This window comes from Scyliorhinus canicula, chromosome 7, assembly GCF_902713615.1.
Source record: "Scyliorhinus canicula chromosome 7, sScyCan1.1, whole genome shotgun sequence".
Classification (NCBI taxonomy): Eukaryota; Metazoa; Chordata; class Chondrichthyes; order Carcharhiniformes; family Scyliorhinidae; genus Scyliorhinus; species Scyliorhinus canicula.
Genome location: NC_052152.1, coordinates 152,632,765 through 152,649,148, shown reverse-complemented (window position 1 = coordinate 152,649,148; position 16,384 = coordinate 152,632,765). Strand labels below are relative to the sequence as shown.

At 57.0% G+C, this 16,384-nt stretch overlaps 1 protein-coding gene across 1 annotated transcript in view; it reads left to right on the top strand.

The window, feature by feature from the left end:
- Positions 1 to 5,184: 5,184 nt before the first annotated feature.
- Positions 5,185 to 16,384, top strand: part of pfdn4 (prefoldin subunit 4) — a 29,221-nt gene continuing 18,021 nt past the window's right edge. Inside the window, exon 1 of the mRNA XM_038803104.1 lies at positions 5,185 to 5,370. Coding sequence (XP_038659032.1) covers positions 5,347 to 5,370 — 24 coding nt within the window. The 5' untranslated portion in view covers positions 5,185 to 5,346. The remainder of the gene's footprint in view (positions 5,371 to 16,384) is intronic.

The window sequence follows — 16,384 nt, the reverse complement described above, 5'->3', positions numbered from 1 at the left end:
ATACACACAACCTCTGGTGCGCATGTATATGTCTGCCTAACACTGTTGCCCATTATCCCTGCCACCGCCCCCCCCCCCACTGCAGGAAAAGCGTGCTCATAACAACCACGAGCGTGAGAGGACCGGAGGGGGTCCACCTGAAGTGCACCCCCTAACCGTTCATGAAGAGAGGGCCCTGGACCTTGCAGCCGGACCCGAGGACTGGGAGGTTGGGATGCAGAAGTTGAGGGTGCACCACCAAGTGAGACCCCCTACTGCCTGCCCCCCCTTTCCCCCTTCCCCAGCCCCACTTTCCCCATGCCCCCTTCCTCACTCCCCCATTCCCCCCTTCTCCCATCCCCCCTTTCTCCATCTCCCCTTTCCCCATCTCCCCTTTCCCCATCTCCCCTTTCCCCATCTCCTCTTTCCCCCATCCTCGCCTGCGTGTCTAACCATGCATGCTGTATTGTGTGTTGCAGGACCAAACGTCGACCCACCCGTCCCTGCAGATGCCGACCGCCCCCAGGACGTGCCAGGGTGCCCACGAGACAGGGATAGACTCGGAGCGTCACGCATACAATGCCCCCACCCAGTGCCAGGGCGCCCGCGGGCCAGGGAGTGACCCGGAGCGTCAGGCATACGCCGGCCCCATCGAGTGCCAATGCGGCAACGCCGGTGGGCCATAACCAGCGACGAGGAGGGCAGCCACAGCAACAGGCTCCTGTCCCAGTCGACCCGGGACACTGACACACACGATACAAGCATCCAGGAGATCTACATACAGGACACACCCACCCAGGACATACCCACCCGGGACACACCCACCCAGGACACTGATGCAGGACACTGACGCACAGGACACTGACGCACAGGACACTGACGCACAGGACAGCGACACACAGGACACTGACACACAGGACAGCGAAACACAGGACACTGACACACAGGACACCCACACTTAGGGGACGGATGGACAGGAAACACCACCAGGAGACCCCGGACTTCGGGTCCGATGAGGACCTCGACATTACGCCACTGCTATCTCCTACACCCTCCACCATCGCAGAGACACTCAGCTCAGTTGGGCACTTTAGTGATGAGGCCTCTGGTACACTAACTGGTGCGCACAACACAGTCGTCCCGCTACAGCAGGTGGAGGTAGGAGCAGCCGAGGGGCCGGACAGTCAGAGGACAGCCCGGCGCAAGCAACCATCTGCTGCCCAGATGGGTCCCGGGTTCCTGGAGTCACCACACCCACCCATAGACCCGATGCAGTCATGGACCCAGGGATGGTCGACGGAGGTTACAGCCAGCTTGCGGCAGCTGCAGATGCAGGTGGAGGAGTCCACCCGTGTCCAGGAGCAGGGAGTGGTGCCGGTCATGCGTGCCACCCAGGCCGACACCGCACGGGTGGCGTCCACGCTGGAAGCAATGGAGGCGACGGTGTCAGACATGGGCAGCAGTATGCATGGCCTGAGGCTTTCCATGCAGGCGGCGTCTGTGGCCCAGGTGTTGGCTGCCCTCTCACAGGAAGCCATGAGCTAGAGGCAGCAGCAGATCACAGAGGCGCTCAACGCCGTGGGCCAGTCTCAGCAGGCCATGGGCCAGTCCCAGCAGGCCGTGGCCCAGTCTCAGCAGGCCATCGCTGAGGGCATCGCCGCCATTGCCCGGCATCGCCCAGACAGACAGGGATGGCCAACTCCCTGAGCTCCATGGCTACAAACTTGCAGACCCTTGTTGATACCAGGGTGAGCCTCCAGAACTGGCAGCGCCAGGTGCCGGGGGTGCATAGGATGGTGGATCCGTTCACACACCCGACCCATGGAGAGGCCCGCGGGCCATCAGGCACCCAAGGGAGGAGGAGGTGCTCGGGCCCATTCCGGGTCCTCCTGTAGGGGAGGTCCCGGAACACTGCGACACCTCGGACATCCCCTTCCGTCCCGGGTGCATCTGGTGGGCAACGGGCTGGCAGGCTTGCAGCTCGCCATCCCAGTCACCCGAGCCGTGGCCTGGCCCATCCAGGCTGGGCCGTCCCAGGAAACCAAAGGGGATCCTAGTCACAAGGCAGGAATCACAGGAGTCCACCTCCAGCTCTGCTGTACTGTCTGGGGGACCACCATAGGCGTAGACGTAGTCATAGGGCCTGTAAGGCCAAAATATTAGACACTGAGCAAGTTGGCACGGGTGCAGGGCACAGATTAGTTACAGGGGCTAGGGCACGCGTATGAACTGTTTGTTATTAAAATCACTTTCACACCTTCGGAAGCTGCCTCTGAGCTCTGTCCGATGCATGTGGGGTTGTGGTGTGAGATGAGTGCCAGTGTGTGTCTGTGAGGTGTGATAGGACGTCGGCCTCAGGTGAGTGTGCCACTCTCCCCACCCCCCCCCCCCCCCCCCCCCCGGCCCCAAACTGGGTCGCTCTCGCCAACCCCCCGGGCAGACAACGGGACTGTGCGTTGCAGTGTCACAGCCGCATGCAGGGATGGGTCCGGGTGGAGGGTGGTAGTGTGGCCATGAGTCAGGCATTGTCTAACGATGTAGAGCCCGGAGCTCATCGCAGAGCGGGTTGTCATCCTCCATGGCATTAAATAGACACGCTTCCACTGGCAACTGTGTGAGCTCAGCCCAGTGTGCTGCAGATGGATGTGCAATGGAGGGGTGGTCTGCATGCGGGTGATGTGAGGGTGGTTGGTGGTGGGTGGGTGGGGTGGGGGTGGTTGGTGGTGGGTGGGGGGGTGAGAGTGGTAGGCTGGTGCCATACTGTGCTGACTGTGCCCTTACCCAGCGATTCCCACACCCCCCTAGTCTGTGAACCGGGTGGCTATCAATCCGTCTCGTGCCCGCTGGCCCAGCCGGTAACGGTGGGCAACCTCCTGTCCATGTCAAGCCCATCTGCCGTGTACATTGCCACCATCCTCCTCATCTGGGGAGGCCTGCCCTTCATTGTGTTGCTCCTCTACCTTCCCCTCCTCTGCCTCCAGCACATCGTCCCTCTGCTGGGCTATGTTGTGCAGGACGCAGCAGACCACAACGATGCGGCCGACCCTATCCGAAGGGTACTGGAGGGCCCCTCCAGAGCGGTCCAGGCACCTGAAGCACATCTTCAGCAGCAAAAAGCACCTCTTGACCACACCCCTGGTCGCTGCATGGGCATTGTTGTAGCAATTCTCCGCACCAGTCTGTGGCCTCCGTAGAGGCGTCATCAGCCACGACCACAAAGGTTAACCCTTGTCGCCCAGCAACCAGCCCCTCAGCCGGAGGTGGCGTCCCTCGAACATTGCGAGGATGAACGATTGCGCCAATACGAATGACTCATGTACACTGCCAGGGTACCTGGTGCAGATGTGCAGGATCCTCATGCGGTGGTCGCAGACCACCTGAATGTTCATGGAGTAGGTCTCCTTCCGATTCGTGAACACAGCCCTGTTATCAGCTGGTGGCCGCACGGCGACATGCATCCCATCGATCGCCCCCTGGACCATGGGAATCCTGACCACGGCAGCGAAGCCCGCTGCCCGGGCATCCTGGCTGGCCCGGTCCACAGGGAACTGTATGTAGCGGTCCGCGATGGCATACAGGGCGTCCGTTACTGCACAGATGTACCGGTGCCCGGATGCCTGCGAGATGCCGAACAGGTCCCCACTCGGCGACTGGAATGACCCCATTGCATAGAAGTTCAGGGCCACCGTAACCTAGACGGCCACCAGAGAGGGTGTCCTCCCCATGTGCCGCGCAGTGCCAAGTGTGCCATCAGGTGGCAGATATGGGCGATGGTTTCCCGGCTCATTCCGAGTCGCTTCCTGCATGCCCGGTCCGTGATGTCCTGGTATGACAAGTGGGGCCGGTACACACGGGACTCATCGGGTGTCTCCATCGCCGTGGCACCACCACCTCCTCCTCCTCCTCGTCCTGTTGGGTGGGCGGCCCTCCAGCCTGGGCAGCTGTCATCTGCCTCCCTGCAGCACGCTCCTCTGCGGCAGCCTCCGCTGCCTCCCTGGCACGCTCCTGCTCCAGGTCCACCAAGGCAACATGTAGAAGGGCGGCTCCCGCCACAGCGGCCAACATCGCTGGGTGATGCCCAAACATTACGATCTGCAGTGGGTGGGGGATAGACGACATATCACCATTGTACATACCCCCCTCCACACCAGGTGCCAAGGGCTACATGGTCGCAACTGTTAACACCCGGCACCTGGTCAGGCAACCCCCCCCCCCCCGGCACTCACCCTCCCCAGCCCCATCTCCTCAGCACCCCCTTCCCTGGCACTCACACTCCCCGGCACTCACCCTCCTCAGCACTCACCCTACCCAGCACGCACCCTACCTGGCACTCACCCTACCTGGCACTCACCCTACCTGGCACTCACCCTACCTGGCACTCACCCTCCCAAGCCCCCCCTTCCTGGCCCCCCCACCTCCCCGGCACTCACGCTCCCCGGCACTCACGCTCCACAGCCCCCACCCCCCGGCACTCACCCGCCCCGGGACTCACCCTCCCCAGCCCCCCCACCCCGGCACCCACCGTCCCTGGCACTCACCCTCCCTGGCACTCACCCTCCCCCCCCCCGCACTCACCTCCCCCCCCCCCAAACCTGGCACCCCCCCCTCCGCCGGCACACACCCTCCCCCCCCCCACCCACTCACCTTCCACCCCCACCCCCGGCACTCACCCTCCCCGTCACTCACCCCCCCCCCCCCACCGGCACTCATCCCCCATCCCCGGCACCGACCACGATCACCGGCATGCACCTCGACCGGCAGCCGCGACCCCCACCGACGGCCGTGCCGTCACTTCTCCGGCGGCTGCCCCATGCCGACCCCACCTCTGCGCTGGCCAGCACAACTGTTTGACGCCGTTAAAAAGGTTGTTTGATTTACGCCGGCGTGACCCATGGTCACGTTGGCGAGACTTCTGCCCATTCGACCCGGAGAATTGGAGCAGCCCGGGGCCCGGGGCCCGGAATCCACCCCCCCACCCCCGGAATCATTGAATGTGATGAAAATATCACAACTTTCTTCAAGATTTATGCACTTCAATCAGTCACGGAGACCAACTCTTACTGCAGCTGTAAGATGATTATTCCAGGGAAGGTGCCACTGACACAGCTCTGGACAGACACCCTTTCTGTCGGCAGAAAGCAGCTGCGTGCCCTTTAATAGCGCACACCCCTTTAAATGGAAGGTACCATTCTGTCGGTTCGGGTAACTGTTAAAATTAGCCCAGGATTCGGAAATTTTGAGCCGCCTACGATTATTACATATGGAAATCAGATGCGGGCAGCGAATCTGTGCCGCTGGGTCCGGACAGCGACCGGGAACCGGAATTAGAATAAGGATCAGGGAAACCGGAGTGGGAGAGTCCGCAAAATGGCCGCCACCATGAAGAAAGCGGTGAGTGTGAGAGAGTGAAAAAAGAGAGAAATAGAGGAGGGAAGAAGAGATTTCGGTGTGTGTGTGTGTGGAGAAGAGATATAGGGATTGGAGGGGGGGGTGGGGATAGAGGGATTGGGGGGGGGGTGGGGATAGAGGGATTGGAGGGGGGGGTGGGGATAGAGGGATTGGAGGGGGGGGTGGGGATAGAGGGATTGGAGGGGGGGGTGGGGTTAGAGGGATTGGAGGGGGGGGGTGGGGATAGAGGGATTGGAGGGGGGGATAGAGGGATTGGAGGGGGGGGGATAGAGGGATTGGAGGGGGGGGGATAGAGGGATTGGAGGGGGGGGGGATAGAGGGATTGGAGGGGGGGGATAGAGGGATTGGAGGGGGGGGGGGATAGAGGGATTGGAGGGGGGGGGGATAGAGGGATTGGAGGGGGGGGGGGGGATAGAGGGATTGGAGGGGGGGGGGATAGAGGGATTGGAGGGGGGGGGATAGAGGGATTGGAGGGGGGGGGGATAGAGGGATTGGAGGGGGGGGGAATGAGGGGGATAGAGGGATTGGAGGGGGGGGATAGAGGATGGGAGGGGGGGGGGGATAGAGGATGGGAGGGGGGGGATAGAGGATGGGAGGGGGGGGGATAGAGGGATTGGAGGGGGGGGGATAGAGGGATTGGAGGGGGGGGATAGAGGGATTGGAGGGGGGGATAGAGGGATTGGAGGGGGGGATAGAGGGATTGGAGGGGGGGGGATAGAGGGATTGGAGGGGGGGGGATAGAGGGATTGGAGGGGGGGGGGATAGAGGGATTGGAGGGGGGGGGGATAGAGGGATTGGAGGGGGGGGATAGAGGGATTGGAGGGGGGGGATAGAGGGATTGGAGGGGGGGGATAGGGATGAGGGGATAGAAGGGATTGGAGGGGGGGATAGAGGGATTGGAGGGTAGAGGAATTGGCAGGGGGGGATAGCGGGATTGGAGGGGGGGGGATAGAGGATTGGAGGGGGGGGATAGAGGTATTGGAGGGGGGGGGATAGAGGGATTGGAGGGGGGGGTAGAGGGATTGGAGGGGGGGGGGATAGAGGGATTGGAGGGGGGGGATAGAGGGATTGGAGGGGGGGGGATAGAGGGATGGGGGGGGGGATAGAGGGATTGGAGGGGGGGGATAGAGGGATGGAGGGGGGGGACAGAGGATTGGAGGGGGGGGGGGACAGAGGGATTGGAGGGGGGGGGATAGAGGGATTGGAGGGGGGGGGGGATAGAGGGATTGGAGGGGGGGGATAGAGGGATTGGAGGGGGGGGATAGAGGGATTGGAGGGGGGGGGCTAGAGGGATTGGAGGGGGGGGACAGAGGGATTGGAGGGGGGGGACAGAGGGATTGGAGGGGGGGGACAGAGGGATTGGAGGGGGGGGGATAGAGGGATTGGAGGGGGGGGGGATAGAGGGATTGGGGGGGGGGGGATAGAGGGATTGGAGGGGGGGGGCTAGAGGGATGGAGGGGGGGGGGATAGAGGGATTGGAGGGGGGGAGATAGAGGGATGGAGGAGGGGTGGATAGGGATTGGAGGAGGGGTGGATAGAGGGATTGGAGGGGGGTGGATAGAGGGATTGGAGGGGGTGGATAGAGGGATTGGGGGGAGAGATAGAGGGATTGGGGCGGAGAGATAGAGGGTTTGGGGGAGAGGGATTGGGGGGAGAGAGATAGAGGGATTGGGGGGGAGATAGAGGGATTGGGGGGAGATAGAGGGATTGGGGGGGGAAGAGATAGAGGGATTGTGGGGGAAGAGATAGAGGGATTGGGGGGGAAGAGATAGAGGGATTGGGGGGGAAGAGATAGAGGGATTGGAGGGGGGGGGATAGAGGGATTGGAGGGGGGGGGATAGAGGGATTGGGGGGGGGGGATAGAGGGATTGGAGGGGGGGGGGATAGAGGGATTGGAGGGGGGGAGATAGAGGGATTGGAGGAGGGGTGGATAGGGATTGGAGGAGGGGTGGATAGAGGGATTGGAGGGGGGTGGATAGAGGGATTGGAGGGGGTGGATAGAGGGATTGGGGGGAGAGATGGAGGGATTGGGGGCGGAGAGATAGAGGGTTTGGGGGAGAGGGATTGGGGGGGAGAGAGATAGAGGGATTGGGGGGGAGATAGAGGGATTGGGGGGGAAGAGATAGAGGGATTGGGGGGGAAGAGATAGAGGGATTGGGGGGGAAGAGATAGAGGGATTGGGGGGGAAGAGATAGAGGGATTGGGGGGGAAGAGATAGAGGGATTGGGGGGGAAGAGATAGAGGGATTGGGGGGGGGAAGAGATAGAGGGATGGGGGGGAAGAGATAGAGGGATGGGGCGGCCGAAGAGATAGAGGGATGGGGCGGGGGAAGAGATAGAGGGATGGGGGCAGGGGAAGAGACAGAGGGATGGGGTCGGGGGAGAGATAGAGGGATGGGGTCGGGGGAGAGATAGAGGGATGGGGTCGGGGGAGAGATAGAGGGATGGGTGGAGAGAGATAGAGGGATGGGTGGGGAGAGAGATAGAGGGATGGGGTCGGGGGAGAGATAGAGGGATGGGTGGAGAGAGATAGCGGGATGGGTGGAGAGAGATAGAGGGATGGGTGGGGAGAGATAGAGGGATGGGGAGCGGGATTGGGGGTGGAGAGATAGAGGGATTGGGGGGGAGATAGAGGGATTGGGGGGGAGATAGAGGGATTGGGGGGGAGATAGAGGGATTGGGGGGGGAGATAGAGGGATTGGGGGGGGGAGATAGAGGGATTGGGGGGGGATAGAGGGATGGGGGGGAGAGATAGAGGGATTGGGGGGAAGAGATAGAGGGATTGGGGGCGGGGGGAGAGCTAGAGGGATGGGGCGGGGGAAGAGATAGAGGGATGGGGGCGGGGGAAGAGATAGAGGGATGGGGGCGGGGGAAGAGATAGAGGGATGGGGGCGGGGGAAGAGATAGAGGGATGGGGGCGGGGGAAAGATAGAGGGATGGGTGGGGAGAGAGATAGAGGGATTGGGGGGGATGAGATAGAGGGATTGGGGGGGAGAAGTGATGGAGGATGGGGGTGGGAGAAGAGATAGAGGATGGGGGGACAAGAGGTAGAGGGATTGGGGGGGGAAGAAGAGGTAGAGGGATTGGGGGGGAAGAAGAGATAGAGGGATGGGGGGAGAAGAGGTAGAGGGATGGGGGGAGAAGAGGTAGAGGGATGGGGGGAGAAGAGGTAGAGGGATGGGAGAGAAGAGATAGAGGGATGGGGGGAGAAGAGGTAGAGGGATGGGGGGAGGGAGAAGAGTTAGAGGGATGGGGGAGGGAGAAGAGAGAGAGGGATGGGGAGGGAGAAGAGATAGAGGGATGGGGGTAGAAGAGATAGAGGGATGGGGGGGAGAAGAGATAGAGGGATGGGGGGAGAAGAGATAGAGGGATGGGGAGAAGAGATAGCGGGATGGGGGGGAGAAGAGATAGATAGAGGGATGGGGGGGAGAAGAGATAGCGGGATGGGGGGGAGAAGAGATAGATAGAGGGATGGGGGAGAAGAGGTAGAGGGATGGGGGGAGAAGAGGTAGAGGGATGGTGGGAGAAGAGGTAGAGGGATGGGGGAGAAGAGGTAGAGGGATGGGGGAGAAGAGGTAGAGGGATGGGGGAGGGAGAAGAGATAGAGGGATGGGGGGGAGAAGAGATAGAGGGATGGGGGAGAAGAGATAGAGGGATGGGGGAAGAAGAGATAGCGGGATGGGGGGGGGAGAAGAGATAGATAGAGGGATGGGGGGAGAAGAGATAGAGGGATGGGGGGGGGAAGAGATAGAGGGATTGGGGGGGAGAAGAGATAGAGGGATGGGGGGGAGAAGAGATAGAGGGATGGTGGAGAAGAGATAGCGGGATGGGGGGGAGAAGAGATAGATAGAGGGATGGGGGGAGAAGAGGTTGAGGGATGGGGGAGAAGAGGTAGAGGGATGGGGGAGAAGAGGTAGAGGGATGGGGGGAGAAGAGGTAGAGGGATTGGGGAGGGAGAAGAGTTAGAGGGATGGGGAGGGAGAAGAGATAGAGGGATGGGGGGGAGAAGAGATAGAGGGATGGTGGAGAAGTGATAGCGGGATGGGGGGAGAAGAGATAGAGGGATGGGGGGGAGAAGAGATAGAGGGATTGGGGGGGAGAAGAGACAGAAGGATTGGTGGGGGGAGAAGAGATGGGGAGAGAAGTGATGGGGAGAGAAGTGATGGGGAGGACGTGATGGGGGTGATAGAGGGATGGGTGGGAAGAGATAGAGGGGTGGGAGGGAAGAGATAAAGGGGTAGGAGGGAAGAGATGGGAGGAGGCGGTAAGGAGAGAGTGGGGGGAAGGAGAGAGAGGAGGGGGGAAGGATAGAGATAGAGAGAGAGAGAGTGAGGAGGGGATCGGGGAGAGAGAGGGTGATGGGGAGAGGGGGGGCAGGGGATAGAAAGAGAGTCGGTGGGGAGAGAGAGAGGGTGGGAGCAGGGGAGTGAGAGAGGGTGGGAAGGGGAAAGTGGGTGGGCAGAGGAGAGAGAGGCGGTTGGCGGGGGGGGGGGAAGAGAGAGAGGGGGTTGGCTGGGGGGGGGACGAGAGAGAGAGAGAGAGAGAGGGAGATAGCGTGGGCAGGGAAGAGAAGAGAGAGATAGCATGGGCAGGGAAGAGAGTGATAGTGTGGGCAGGGAAGAGGGAGATAGCGTGGGCAGGGAAGAGGGAGATAGCGTGGGCAGGGAAGAGGGAGATAGCGTGGGCAGGGAAGAGGGAGATAGCGTGGGCAGGGAAGAGGGAGATAGCGTGGGCAGGGAAGAGGGAGATAGCGTGGGCAGGGAAGAGGGAGATAGCGAGGGCAGGGAAGAGGGAGATAGCGTGGGCAGGGAAGAGAGAGTGGAGATGGGCAGGGAAGAGGGAGAGTGGAGATGGACAGGGAAGAGGGAGAGTAGAGATGGGCTGGGAAGAGGGAGAGTGGAGATGGACAGGGAAGAGGGAGAGTGGAGATGGGCAGGGTAGAGGGAGAGTGGAGATGGGCAGGGAAGAGGGAGAGTGGAGATGGGCAGGGAAGAGGGAGAGTGGAGATGGGCAGGGAAGAGGGAGAGTGGAGATGGGCAGGGAAGAGGGAGAGTGGAGATGGGCAGGGAAGAGGGAGAGTGGAGATGGACAGGGAAGAGGGAGAGCCAGACTGTGAGAAATCCTGTTCGGGGAGTGGGATGTGGAGCCAGGGCCTGGAGGCCTATATAACGGGCTCCACACTGTACGGTTTGCAGGATTTCCAGGCGGATAGTTCATTTGGGGCATGAGAACATTATCCCGCTGGGATAGCGTCGGACAGATCAAGACCCAGTGAATCGAATCGCCTATTTGTGTAGGTTACAGTGTTTGTGTTGTGGGGGCGGGGTGGGGTAGTGCTGATAAATTAGCATATTTGAATATTTAGCAACTGAGCATCCCTCTATTTAGCAACTGTGTATATGATTTGGTCTCAAGATGTGTACATTCCTGTATGCACCATCGATACCAAATGTTAATTCATTTGCAATTCATAGAATCCCTACAGTGCAGAAGGTGGTAATTCAGCCCATCGAGTCTGCATGCACCCTTTGAAAGACCCACCCTAACCCCGCCTAACCTTTGCACACTAAGGGACAATTTAACATGACCAAACCACCTAACCTGCATATCTTTAGACTTAAGAGTATATCTTATGGCTCAGGTGGTTGTATTCCTGTCTCTGAGCCCAAATGCTCTGAGGTACAGTCCCACTCCAGGATTTTGTTCATGGAGAAACTAGTGCAGCTGAGTCAGTGTGTGTCAATTGTCTTTTTGGGATAAATGTGGAGGGGTCGCGGCAGGAAGGGCTTCCTGCTGTAAACTCATTTGCCAAACCCAAAAGTGATGGTTGATCCGAATGGAGTTGGAAAAGGGTGATCAACCGGCATTGTGGCGATTTCATGCACATTGGGAAAAGTGAGAGGTGGAGCGAGTTAACAAATTTGCAATTAAAATCCAAGTCCAAGGAAGCAGTGCTCAATTTGAGCATTGCTTCCTTGGACTTGGATTTTAATTGCAAATTTGTGAACTCGCTCCACCTCTCACTTTTATCGTCAGCTCACACCTTGAGTTTCCGTATCTGATCAGGTAACTGAGAAGCAGGGAAACATTCAAACATTTGGATGCTATGCAGTAAAACATTCCGGAACCTCATCCACCCGGGTCTTCGTGCCATGATTTTTGGGAAAAGACTGGAGATTTTGGAATCTCTGGTCTGAACTGTGATGTCTGAGCAATGATCTTACAGATTGAAAACAACGGAAAAGTCTACAAAATGTGGTTTCGATCAAATGTCTTGTTCCCATTTGACACCTAGTTTTCAAAATAATTGCTAACCTTTTCTCCCAATCATTACAAATCAGTAGAGATTTTTTTTCCTGTGTGGGGATCATAAAATATTAGTGGCACCCTTGTGTACATGATGGAAAGGGGTTTTGCGAAATGACTATAAAACCACATGATTAGATGATAAAATGAAGCACCAGCTGTGAAAAATCATTCATCCTTACTAAAATATATATATAATGTATTAAATGTCAGAGGGCAATTTTGCACTATTAAAGTTTTTGTATTTTATGGCTGTGAATGCATTTGTGAGTATGAATTTCAAGCAGGAAACTTTGCTGAAGAGCTTCAGAATGCACAGTCGGCTCAGTATCTTGTGTATGTAGGGACAGGTAGAAAAAGAGGAGGTGAGGAGATATATCTAGGTAGGTGAGTTGATATATCGGGGCAATATTTAAATGCTATTGGCCAAGATTTGCTGAAAAAATAATAGTTTATGAACAGAACGATACATGTTATTATTAATGCTCAAATTGGTCAACAAATTGAGACATTGCAAATCAGCACAAATTGATGGATGATTTTGCGCAACTTTGACATTAGCCTCAGAAAATGGTATTGTACATTTATTTTCCCTTTGTCTTCTGTGAAACTGCTGCATTTGTACCTTACCGCCCAATAAACTTGTTACAGAAAGTAAAATTTATTAATTTAACAGTGGAAGTACCCTTTTAAACAAGATGATTGTTATTGACTGCATCTCTGATGCACAAAGTGAAAGGTTAAAAGTGTTGTGTTAATTCCTTTGGGGGGTGAGTTGTTGGATTTTTATAAATGTCAAATTTTTAGTTTTTTACATTTCTTCTTTCTTTTCCTTTCCATTTTTTCCCCTCTCATTTCAGACTTTTTCCCCCCCAGTCTTTCTATACCTGTTTTGACATTAAATTCACCCTCTCCAATTGTCAACTCTACTCAGTTGAACGTCTATTTATTTCTCGGGCTTTAAATCTCATGAGCTAAGGAGATACAGGGGGTGATCCTCCGGCCTCGTTACGCTCTTGCTCAAGCGTAACGAGGCCGGTGAATAGCAGGAGAGGTCAAAAACGAGATCCGTGCCGGATGCCAAACAGTTTGCGATGCAATCGGCCTGCTCCCAGAGGCGAAACCAATTATCCCCACTTAAGCCTCACTTGCATACAACCAACAAGAGCAACCCTATATCGAACGGCCTCCCGTCATTCAGCGGCCTCCCCAGCAAGTGGTCACACTGGCACCGATGAGTACTTTTGAAAAACATGAACATGCGAAAGGGCTTCTCTTGGGAGCCGAGTAGTCATCTTTGTTGACAGGCAAAGAGCCCGGGCATGCTGGGCCTGCCACCGCAGTGCCGGTTGTGTGGAGGACCCTCTGCAGGGGTGGGCTGCCATTGGGGGGGGGGGGGGGGGGGGGAAACTGGGAGGGCAATTGCTTGTGGCACCACCATGCCAACCCCTGGATTCCCAACTCCATTCCAGGGGAAGCCCTTGTCCCTGCCAGTCTGTCCCATTGACCACACATAACCCCCACCGACTGCTGAGGACTCTGGCTACGCAGCTAAAGGCTATTGCCAATAGAGAATTGGAAATCGTGGTTAAGTGAGCACTTGACATGCCAAGTGAATTCCCGTGGGTGGGCGGGACATGTAGCATGTGGGAGTCATTGCCTAGCATTCCAATTGCACCTTGATGCCTGGACACAGTACCTGAACACTGTACCTGAACACTCTGGGAGGCAACACCACAGACTTAGCAGCCAACATCCGAGACACGAGGTGACGGGACACAGCTCCGGGGACATGTCCACGGCCAGAAATTGGATGAGCGCCGGGGGTGTGGGATGGGGGATTGCCTGGGGAGATGGGCAAAGGGTTCGGGGGTCAGTCTGTATTGCGGAAGAAAGTGACAGAAGCATCGTAATGGCTGTGCAAAAAGTTGTTTAGTGTGCAGCACAATACCCCATTCCCAATCGTGCCACCCCGCAACCCCTCCTACCCCAGTGCCCTCGGTGATCTTCAACGTGCTTGGCCCTCCTAGCTCTACCACTACGTCTTGGTGTTTCCCCAGGATGCACATCTGAGGTAGACGCAGCCAGCTGCTTACTTCATCCCGTGGCCCTCGATGTCCCTGGCAGGCGTCCTCTGGGGCCGGAGAGCCTCGGCTCACTTGGCGGCACGTGCACAGCTGTGCCGCCCTGAACCGTGTGCTGTTTGCGAGATGCGACCTCATTGTGAATGTGTCTCTAATTCACTTGTCTCTCAGTCCGGAAGAAACGGTCTCTAACACGTTCGTACTTTAGAATATTCTTTATTGCGATCGGGGCAGCCCTCTAGGTATTCCAAAGAAACACCTCTGAGTGTACCAAAGTTTTGCTCAAAACACCCTGTCTTTATATGTTTTTTTAAGGGGCTGTCCCTTACATTCACTTGAGCTTGCCCCCATTACAAAATATAGCTTCTTTTTACCAAAGATCTAATACATGATTAACTTGTTTTTGCCCTATTTTAAATACATGATTTTACAGACATTGAGGTTATCTATTGGCACATGAGTATATAGCAATTTTAGCAAAACAACAGGTGTTAGCCACAGTATCAATGGCTCCCACATTTCTTATTCCGTCATCCAGCCATCTTCCTTGTTTCTCAAGGCTATTTGGCTTACTGTCATGAGTCGGCTCACAAATTCAATAATAACTCCCTTATTAGTGACTTTCCACTAATGTGTCCCATTAATTCTGGCTTGTTCTAGCTATTAACCCTTGCTTCACATTCTCATCATCAGAGGGGTGGAACTCAGGGGAGCGGGTGACCACCGTCGCCACTCCGTGAGATGGTCCGGCTTGGCTCTCAGCGCCCCCTCCATCCGATCGATACCCATAGGGCCCTGGAGTTCACCTTGGGATGGGGGCGGGGGGGGGGAGGGGGCAGCTGGTTCAAGCCCCGGCAGCCTCTGCATCGTCTGGTTCTGCCAGCCCTGCTGTTTTCCCCATCGTCCGCACTATGGTGTCGATGCCATCAGCGATGCTCTTCAGTGACTGGGACATGCTCTGCAGTTCCTCAGCCATACCCACCTGTGACTGGGACAAGCTCCGCAGTGCCTCGGCCGTGCCCATCTGAGAGCGGGACATGTCCCGCAGAACCTCATCAAGGCTAGCCTGGTAGGGTGACATCCCCCAGCGAGGCGGTCATTCTGCTGAGTCCCTCAGCCATGGCTGTCACCGACTGCGTGATGCCTTGGACACCTTCACTCATGGTGCCGACGTCGTGCACCAGACTCTCTACTACGGTTGCCACCCCAGAAGTGTTTGCCTCGGTGCCACTCATTGCCAGCGCCATCTCCTGCGCCCATAGCCTCTGGGAATACTGCATGAAGCTATGGATCTGCTGGAGTGACGCTGACATATCCCTCAATGTCCCTGCTGCTCCCCATCGTCTCCATCAGATGGTAACCAACTTCCAGAGGCTCAGCATCAGGCTGGGACCCAGCTGGGTCATGGGATCAAACAACCTCCTGACTGCTGCCTTGCCTCGGGGTCCCACTTGATATACATGAACAACAGTGTGGTGCTCACCAGATTGTGCCCCAGGAGCTTGACCACTAACATGTCCCACTGAGATGTGTGTATCTGTGCTGGTGGAAGGTGGGGATGATAGCTGTGCCGTGACCACGGTGGCATCCTCTGAACTCACTAGGAGAAGGGTTGTGAAGATGGGGGGGGGGGGGGGGGGGGAGAGAGGAGGGAGAGCTGGGTGGTCACTAGGAAAGTTGGGGGGTGGATGCATGCCTCCTGGCTGGGACCGGGGGGGGGGGGGGGTGGCATTGGTGTCTACTCAATTGTGCTGCCCGGTGTAGGCCGTTGACTTCATTCCTGCACTGCTGGCCAGTCCACTTGGCCATACTGCTGGAACTAACGGCTACCGTCACCTCATCCCAGGCAGCACTGGCTACCTTATGGCTCACCCTCCGGGACTCCCGGGGGAACAGGACTAATCCCTCCTGGTGTCCACCACATCTCGGAGCCTCCCCAGGTCAATGTTCCTGAATCTTGGGGCTGGTCTCGGCTTCATTATTGCGAGTTGGCTGGGGTTGGCTGAACAAGTGCAGTTTAAGTGCTGCTCAACCTTGTTAGCTGGCTGGCGAGGTGTTACTTGCGTCGAGAAACCTGTGAGGCCTCGTTAAGTGGATCAATTAACATTGAATTACGTTGCTGGTTTCGCTGTGTTGGCAATTCCCGCTTGCTACAACTGTTGGAAATATTTCCGGAGAATCGCGCCCACAGTCTTTGTCCAGTGATTCACAAAGTTCCAGTTGCCCCTGGATTGCTGTTGTCAACTTGCACTTCCAGAAACTGGGCAAAAAAACATTTTGAGGTGAAGAGTGCTATAAAATGTAAGCAGGCATGCCGTGAAATGCCTTTCTCCAACAAGTTCTCTTATCTGTTATCTGAGTGAGGTTAGTGTGGGCCTCTATTGTCTTGGAGTACAGTGTTTGGTATGGCATTTTTATTGATAGTTTCTGGTGTTCTGTAGTTGCCAGCTTGATGGATATGTTTCCCCATCTCCTGCAACTGCATTTCACAGACATAACTATGGACTTTTCATAGAATTTACAGTGCAGAAGGAGGCCATTCGGCCCATCGAGTCTGCACCGGCTCTTGGAAAGAGCAACCTACCCAAGCCCATACCTGCACCCTAT